The following is a 9610-nucleotide window of genomic DNA, read 5'->3' on the forward strand; positions in this document are numbered from 1 at the left end:
GAAGTACACTGCTGAGGGGAGCAGCGGGCGGGTCAGGAGAGGTCTGCCACACCATGTGGTCACCTCTGGGGCAGGCGGGAATAGAACTCGTGCGGAAGTGGCTTTAGCTTCTCAGTGCTGTGCTTTAACCCGCTGCACCACCAGGGAGGGCCGTCTCACTCACTTTTTAAAGATAGATTTAATGTATATTATTATATATCCTTTAAGACACAAATGGCCTCACTGAAATTCTGCCTACCTGTTGCCTCTGTAAGTTAAAGATTAGTTGATTTCATTTTTAGCGTTCTGACAATCTTATCAAACTTTACTCAACTACAAAATTTTCCCCCGTGGATTCTGTTTGTTGTTAATATGATGATAAAAAGACTAAAAAAAGTTTTGTTTTCTGTAATGGCACCCATTTCAGCAATGTTTTTAGATTAATCTGTTGTTCTTAAAGGTACCATAGTTGTTTAGACCAAAAAAAAAAAAAAAAATCAATCCCCTCAACCAATGTACACAAATCATTTAGTTTGTGATTTCAATACAGGGCTTTATACATTCAGCTTTTTTGCATTTACCCTTTACTCATCACAAAGTGAAACTTCCTTTCATGAACTATTTATGAATTAAATTTGGTTTTACTCAATACATTATTATCTTTTCTTACAAAGTTTCAGGCCTTCAATAATAATTTCAAATAATAGTTTCTTTTTAAGTGTTCTGCAATAATCTGCCTAACCGATCTCCTTCCTCTATTTTTTTCTTCCTAATTGTCCAAACAGAAACCTGATCATGCTGAAAATGGCTCTCATGTCTCCTTGGATGAGAAACAGTCTGCATAGTGGTTAAGGAAGGATTCTTTAATTCTTCTAGATCCTAGTCTGTATCTCAGCTGTATGTGTAATAAAGGCATACCATGAACTTGTTAACAACTTTTTCATGTTAGCAACTTACAGTCTGTACATCTAAAAATAAGGAACAGGGCTAAAATGTCTCATAACACTGCTGGATAGATTTAATGATGTGCTGTGCATTCTCTTACATAGCTGATAGCCTGGCACAAAGGAAACATAACTATGTGGTCTCTGCGATGGCTAAAGAGCTACAATACTTTTATGTAAAGTTTCTCAGAATCATCTTCTACCTTTCTGACTCCAGGCGGAAGCCATTACCTTATTGATCTTTCTAAAACAAATGTTTGGTTTCTGTGTGGTTATCAACTGGTCTTTTCGTAGAGAACATGTGCAGCCTGGTGAAAACAACCTTAGTTTAGCACAATACCCTGAGACATGGTATGCATACAGTACCCACGTACTAACCTGTGTATGCTGTCTGATTGTATGTGGTACCTGGTCTTGCCACATCACCCACTCCATGCATAACCACATTGCACACTTTAAATCTTGGTTATATCTTCAAATAATCCTCCAAACTTGTTTGTGGATAAATTATTTTTGATTAAACACCAGATAATAGAATGCACTGTGAAAACAAAAGTGTCAACTCATTTCTATTAATGTTATTCATTTTTATTAATATTCTCCATATCAACACTGCACACTTGAATTGATTTTAACAAACACAATAGTAAAAGCTGGCATGTAGCCACTATGGGCTCATGTTTCCTTTAATTCACACTGTCTTAGAGGACAGAGTATTCAAGTGATTAAGGCACAGGAATTGGTAATGTCTGTTTTTCACAATGATTCTCTTTTCTAAATTCCCTCTCTGTAAACTCTACAACGTTTCTGATTTAGAAATCATTTCTTTAGGCTTATAGAACATACTCTTTTGGGCAAACGGTTCCTTTTTGAACAATAGAAGACATGTTTCAAACAGAACAAAAGGAACAATTTTGAAAGCTAAAGTAGTTTCTTCACAAGGAGCAACTCCTAGCAAATTCTGGAAAAATAATGAATCTTTAGACACAGATAACATGTCAATTAAATCAAATCTATATAAAATACTTATAAGAATGGATCATAAATATGTATGGATGGCCCTTTCATTTCAATTTGCTAAACTCATTATTTACTTTTTGAGAACTTCAGGTAAGCTCCAAAAGAACATATTTTAAAACTAAGCCCAAGGCTTTTCTCTTTAAATTTTGTGTTTAATTTTTTTAAAATTTTTTTTATAGAGGTTATGTTGGTTTACATCACTGTTTCTATTTTGAATATACCCCTTTTCCCTTTCAGGTGTTACCTCAGTGTTTCGGCCACAGAAGCTCTCAGAGTCCTCCAACACCGTTCATTTTGCTTACTCCCCATTCTGTTTTCACACTTTCCCTTAAAGTCTCCTATGAATGCTTCAGCTTTAGAGACAGTTTTCAAGGGGTAGTTTATATGTTTGCCTTTATCTGGCCCTTGTATGTCTCAATATTCTACATCCAAGTGACACCATTTGTCTTTCTCCTTCTGACTTGTTTTATTTAGCATGATGTTTTATTTTCTTTTATTATTAGTAGTACTAAAATATTTGGATCTATTTTAAGATCAGACTTTTGCCAAACAGAATATTCTTATCTGAATTCAATTCTTGTCATGCATTTATAATAGATTAAGCACCATTCCAACCTGGATGCTACATTACATGTAAAAAGCAACTTGTCACTTCTCTTTCATGATTGGAAAAATAAATGAACAATTCATTAGCAAAAGACATACTTTGAAATCTAAATATTATGTCAAATACTTATATAATATGATGTGGCATTACCTTTAGCTCATAAGAAATGTTTCCTTATCATTTTAAATAACTATGTGAAGCTGATGTAATTACCTTTTTCAATTCTATTTGATTTTAATTTCTAATTCCAGAAATATCTTTTTCTCCTTAGAGTTATACAGATATACAATCACAACATCTTGTACATTCCCAGTACCTAAGGACTATATTTTTTCTTATCCCCAAACACATTCTATTTTTCAACACTGTCTTTATCCCTTGTATAAACAGGCAACAAGATAACTTGTACATGGACGAAGATGCTGCAGATGTGACACTTCCGGCAAAAACAAAATTTGCCCAGGATTTCAGCAATTTTGCAGCAGAAATTCAAAAAACCATCAGAACTCTGAGAGGACAGGTTTGTTCTCCCCTCCTAAGCAAACTGCCCCTACTGTATAGATTACAATACTAACTTGAAAATCTGCCTGATAACTCTTCAAAGATAACACAATTCAAGAATAATAACCACACAAATCCTGGGAGTTGAGTTAGGGGAACGTGGAATTGCATGAAAGTCACTTCCCATAGATGTAGTCGACCTTTTCTGTCTACCAAATGCCAATACCTTCAGGACATAAGAGTCCTGGCTGCCAGGGGTCTCTTTTCAGTGAGTTACTGCTTTCTCCTTCATGCATTTCAGAACAGCTGTGTTTGGATGCCAGCTTACCTCTACAGATGTAGATAATTTGAACAAGTTCCCTTCCTTCTCCCCCACCATTGTTTTTTAATGGAAATAAAAAAAGCCTCTTAGGAATTACTATTCCCTGGGGGAAAAAAAAAATGTTCAAAGCAAAATCTCTACACATCCATTTTTGCTTATCTCTTTGGATGTTCTGGCTCATGGTCTGTGTAATTTTTCTTTCTAAAATTTGGGACTCAATGAGAGAATCCTTTACAAATAGCAACATAAATAGTTGTATTCAGAAATGAAATTGTGATCTCTTTCAAGACATGGCTTCAAGTCAGATCCTTCTTAGACATTAATATCACTCTGAAAGGCACAGGTTCATCCACTTCATCAGAATCCTTAAAATGGAAAGCACTGTGGGAATAACCAAGGAGACCAAGTTCTGCCAATAGGAAGTTCTGCCTTCACTATTGACTGTCTCAGGCAGCTAATTTAATCATTGGAGTGTCATCATCTTAACTTTCAGGGAGATTTTGAGGTCAAATGATATTATGTCACAGAATAATACTACGAACTGTAATAGAATGAATTAATACAAGAAGATGAAATTAAAATGCGTGGAGGGAAGGCAATATTAAAATTTATAGCAGAAATACACTAAATAGACATAAAAAAGGATACAGCAAACATAAACCACAAGTAAAGAATAATAAATAAAACAAAGAACTGGTTATTTTAAAGGATAAGTAAAATTAATAAATCTTAGTTGGGTTCACTAAGAGAGTAAACCTAAATAAAAATAATCAGAAATGAAAGAGGGGAGAAATAACTAGAAACTCTACACTTGCTGCTACATTTTTATTTAGGAAACTTTGTGTTAGATGTTTTCTCTAAGAAATAAAGTTGAATGTTTAATCAAATGAGCAACAATCTGAATAGATGTTTCTACTCATGTCTGAAGAAGACAGAGCAAACCGCCTATATTTACATGGAGAATCGCCTGTCATGATGGCAGCAGGGGTGGAGGTGGCAGCAGTGATGGTGGTGGCTGCAGCTGTTCAGACCCCTTTTGCTAGGCCTCTTTTCTTACCACTGGCATGGAGGTGCCAGTTTCTCTGCATTCAGTTCCATCTATCATCAGTTTATCTATTTCATATTGCTATTATACTGATCATTGGAATTTAGTGCTGTTTCTGTCCAGCAAGCCTGTCGCTGCTACTGTAGGATGGGAACTCCCAAGCTGGACTCTGTTCACAGTGTCTGTCCAGTGACAGGCAATGCCAGGCAGTGAGCAAGCCTCCCCAGCCATGCTAGAGACTGCAGACACTGAAAGAACGCTGGAATGAGTGAGCTGGGCCAACAAGCAGTAGAGAGAAGTAGCAGTAGAGTAGTAGTAGAACTCCAAGAAGAGAGCCAGCAATCGGATGTTACTGGAGAGATGTCACAGCCCTGCTGTTGAGATTCAGTAGTTAGGAGAGCAGTGGAGATGGCTACACAAGCACTGACCAGGAAGCCAGGGCAGAGGGGGGTCAGGCCAGTGCCGAATCTGCTGAGTCCTAAGCAGATGCAGTCCTAAGCAGATGCACACACTGTTGTGATGCCCAAGAACATCCCTGTTGGATTCTGACAGTGTTGACGCGTCAGACTCTGAGTCGGCTACCCTGTTAAGCCTTCTGTTCAACTTGGACCCAAATATTTATGGCCGATATTTTCAAATCCAAAGTAGAGACAACCCAAATGTTTATAAACTGCTGCACAAATGTGATATGATGAATATTCAGAAATAGAAAACAACGATGAACTAACATATGCTACAACACAGAAATACCTTACACCACTATGTCAAGTGAAAGACACCTGGGGCTGGAAAGTCTACTACCCATGCATGATATAGGATTTGCCCCAGTAGGCACAGTGAGAGGTAAAATACAGAGCAGCAGTTGAGTGTGGAAGTGGAGGGAAATCAGAAGTTGTCTGCTAATGGATGTGGGGATTCTATTTGCAGTTATGCAATGATCTAAAATTAGATTGTGATGGGTTTGTAGAACTCTGTGAACATGTGAAAACCTTTGAATGATGTATTTATAGATTCTTTGGAATTTTTCATATAGATAAACGTTATCTGTGAATAAAGAACATTTTCCTTCTTTCCATCTATCTACTCTATATTTTTATTCTTGTTTTATCACATTATTTAGGACTTCCAATAAATTGTTGAATAAAAAGGGTGATAAAGGAATTTTTTTCTTTGTTCTCAGTCTTATAATAAAGCATCTTATTTTTAGAAATGTTCTTATTCAAGTTGTGAAAAATCTTCACAATTTTTGTGGATGATGTTATTGATGTTTAACCATCAATATCTATATTTCTGATATCTCTAATAATCCTGGTCAAGTATTTGAAATTACTGGATAGTTTCTACACAATTAACCGAGTTCAGATGAATCTGAAAGGAATACTCATTTTGGAAGTTGAAGCATAATGGATCATACCTAGAGTGTGACACAGTAGAAAGGCCATTTGAGACCATGGCCTTTAGTCATAATGTTGCAAATGCTGATCAGCTCAGATTATCATAACATATACCACAGACTGGTGGGTTTAAACAACAGAAATTTATTTTCTCATAGTTCTGGAGGCTGGACATCCATGATGAAAATGTTGATAGAGATGGTTTTTCCTGAGATGTCACTTTATCTGCAGGTTACTGTGTTCCTATATCTTCACATGAACTTCCCACTGCATATGATACTTAGCATATTGGATAAGGCTCCATCTGTGTAGCCATTTTTAACTTATGTCTTCTAGGGCATTGTCTATGCCTGTCATCACATTCTGAGCTATCAGGGGATAGGACTTCAACATGTTAATTCAAACCATAGCAATGTGGCTCACTAGTCATTTCATGCTCTTGAATTTGGTCTCTTGCAAAACAATATTATTTGGAAATTTCTGAATTCTCTCTCAAATATCTCTAATATCTCCATGGATTCTTACTCTTTTATACTGTATTTCTTGTATGACAAGAATAACACAATCATTTATGCATTAGCTAGAAAATGGAATTTTGGAGCCATCCTGTTTTCTTATCTCTTCCTTCTGCTCACATTCTCTAAGCACCTCTTCTGCTAAATTACTTAGCCTCTTTTCTTACCACTGGCATGGAGATGACAGTTTCTCTGCTTTCAGTTCCATCTATAATTAGTATATCTATTTCATATCACCATTATACTGATCATTCAAATTATTTCCCTTGATCTGGGACAGTAGCATCGAAATTAATTTATATGGCTGTTAAGGACCAAAATTTCTTTGTTGTCCAGTGTCTTCTACTTCCCACAGCAGGTTGTAGTCCCAAAATACCAACTTTCTTATGACCCCTGTACTTGGGCAGATGCTATTTTTCCATGTCTGAAATGCCTTTTATCTGTTTGTTCTCCTAAAAGATACAGTCAAGTTTCCACTCTCAGCTCAAATTTTTATCCCATGAGGATCCTCCTCAGATTCTCTGAGGTAGAACCATGTGTGATGAGCCTTACTCCCTGGTTTCCTATATTTCTCTTTATCTACTTGGCTTGTAGTTGAAGGTTATTGGTCTTTCTTTCAAACTGAAAATTTCAGGGCCTCCCTGGTGGTACAAGGGTTTAAGTCTCAGTACTATCAAGCTATCATCAGCCATTGCAGGATAAGCTTTACCCCTGGTCAGGGAGGTGACCCACATGGCACAGCAGACCTCTCCTTTCTCATCTGCTGCTCCCCTCAGCAGTATATTTCAGTAGATCTGCCTGGTCTGCTCCCCAATTTGTCTCTGATGAATCTTCTCACACCCAGTACCTCTGGCCTAAACCCCAGTTCTTGTGTGCATGAATAAATAAAATAAATCTTAAAAAAAAAAAAAACTAAGTTCCTTGGAACCTTGCATCATTTGCTTCGTTTTTGAAGCTTAACATTTTTTTAATGAATTCTGTTTATAACCTAGGTGAGAAAAGTATGTAAAATACTGATTAGTTGGTTAATATTTATGCATACCAAGTTTTCCTAAAGATGTACTTTTATTGATTTGATGTTAATTTAATTTCCTTTATAAATTAAATATTTCAGACATTTGGATCATAGTCACTATTTCCCAGTAATAGGTACTATTTATTAGCTTATAATATTAATAGTGATAGTAGCTTAAACACTTGATAATTGAGTCATTAAATTTTGAGAAAAGATGATAAGGGGAATTATGTTGCCAGAGAAGTTTCTTTTGCCTTCTGTGTTTTTATAGAGTTGAATAGTTCATCAAAATATGTTGCTTATTGCCTTCTTGCTAACTATTTCAATTCCCGCTTCCTTTCCTTATTTTAGATAAACAAGTTGGAGGCACGCTTGAGGCAGGTAGGATGTAGAGACGATAAAGGAATTCAAAGGAAAGACAATGAATGCTGGATGAAGGAGGACTGCGTCAGTTGCTTTTGTAAGGTGCGTGCTGCTAGAATTTTCCACCCGCCTCCTCCTGTTTTATTTGTTCTAACCTACAATTTCAAACATGACTGAAAGAAAATTTCTTTTGTGACTAGGTGTTAGACATATTTGTAATGTCAAGATTATGAGATTTCTGATTATTAGTTGAGAATGACTATTGACTAGTTATCCATTGACATTTTCCAGATTCCCTCTGAGCTTCTTGAATTTCAAGAAATTTATGAACTTTATCCAAAGTCACACAAGTAAACTGAGGCAGAATTGGGACTTGAACTAACCTTATTATTCTTCAGACTCACTAGAAACATGGCCTGAAGCACTTGATAAACTACCAGACCCTTGGCCTTATGGTTTAGTAGACAGTAGTAAGGCCTACACTTCTGGCCTTGTAATTCATGCTGCAAATGTGTAGGAATAAAGGATTGATAAACACTATACAGTAAATTATTTAAAACGGTGGGTGATTTTTATTGTATTGGGATAGTCTTTCAGGTTATATGTTAAGAGAAACTTTTTTAAAAAGTAATGGTTCATGGGTGACTTGATGGTGGGAATTTTATGGAGACTACAACTGAGAGGAGAAAGCAAAATGTACAAAAGTTAATAATGATGTTATAATAATGACACAAATCAAAAAAAAGTAATTTTACCATAAGAAATATGGAGATAATATTTGAATGTTTTCTTTCAGAGTGGCCAGGTCACCTGTGTGGAGAAAACTTGTTCCTCAGCATCTTGTATAATTTCTAATTTGGTAAAAGAAACCTGCTCTCCAGTTTGCAAAGACCCATGAATAGCTGCTGAATGCATGGAGAAACTCGGACTGTATCTTCTGCTCTTAAGCCCCTAGTGGGATTTCTCAGGAAAAGGCAGTTAGACAATAAAAATTGACACGTTTAACCTGTAGTCACCTGTAAATGCCATAGAAACCACAGATGTCAGAGGAAGTTAGCTCTTAAGCCTTAGTCATATTGAAAATTTTTACCATTTCATTTTCTAACACTCCTTGATATGATGAAAATTAGAGACTTTAAAGTACATAGTTATACATTCTTAACAAATATTTCCTATTTTGTAAGCTACCAGTTTGATATACCATATGAAGAAATAAAAAAGAACATCACTTACCTTGTTGTGTGGTATTTTTTTTTTTAATGTGAGTATTGTAGAAAATCTTTCAATTCAATATTCCTGGGATAAAATACCTGGAAAGATCTGTGATAAATGTGGCAAATTATATAATTATGGTTTCATTACTCTTTGTAACAATTATATTTTCATTACTTCTTTGTATTCTCTTTGTACTCTCTTGGATGTTGCTAAGGAAAAGGGAGGTTCAAGGTCCCCTGCTCCACCCAGGGAAGGCAGAGCTGAGCAAGGAGGAAGAGCAGCTGGAGTCTAGACTGGGGAAGAAAGGAAGCAGAATGGGGAGTATAAGTGGGCCTGGAGGAGACAGGTGGAACAGGGAGAGTTGTGAAAAGCTGCATTTGGTTCTTAGACCTGGACTGTTTGCAATAAATGTGAATGAGAGACATGTGGGGAGGTTAACAATGGCAACATGTTTTTCTTGATTTTGATTTTGTTACTCTGTCCGAGACCTACTTGGCCCCTTCTGTTCCTTTTCTATGGTTCCTCACCAGGAGATGCTTCAGACTTATGACAGGCTTTCAGGCCTCACTGGCCCTACTTCGGGCCAATCCTGTTTTCCTGGGTGTTTGCCCAAGAGGGGATAAATAACTTTGGGTCCTTGATTTGGAAACTGTCCTTTGTCTTTCCCTTTATTGCACACTAATTGTATTA

The 9610-nt window shown here is 36.5% G+C and overlaps 1 protein-coding gene across 1 annotated transcript in view; it reads left to right on the forward strand.

Annotated features, from left to right (window-relative positions):
- Nucleotides 1-8828, forward strand: part of PXDNL (peroxidasin-like) — a 418186-nt gene extending 409358 nt beyond the window's left edge. The window contains exons 22-24 of the mRNA XM_004680042.2: nucleotides 2941-3070; nucleotides 7694-7807; nucleotides 8502-8828. Coding sequence (XP_004680099.1) covers nucleotides 2941-3070; nucleotides 7694-7807; nucleotides 8502-8603 — 346 coding nt within the window. The 3' untranslated portion in view covers nucleotides 8604-8828. The remainder of the gene's footprint in view (nucleotides 1-2940; nucleotides 3071-7693; nucleotides 7808-8501) is intronic.
- The last annotated feature ends 782 nt before the right edge of the window (nucleotides 8829-9610 follow it).

The sequence above is a fragment of the Condylura cristata genome, unplaced genomic scaffold (genome assembly GCF_000260355.1).
Source record: "Condylura cristata isolate star-nosed mole 26May11 unplaced genomic scaffold, ConCri1.0 scaffold00009, whole genome shotgun sequence".
Taxonomy (NCBI): domain Eukaryota; kingdom Metazoa; phylum Chordata; class Mammalia; order Eulipotyphla; family Talpidae; genus Condylura; species Condylura cristata.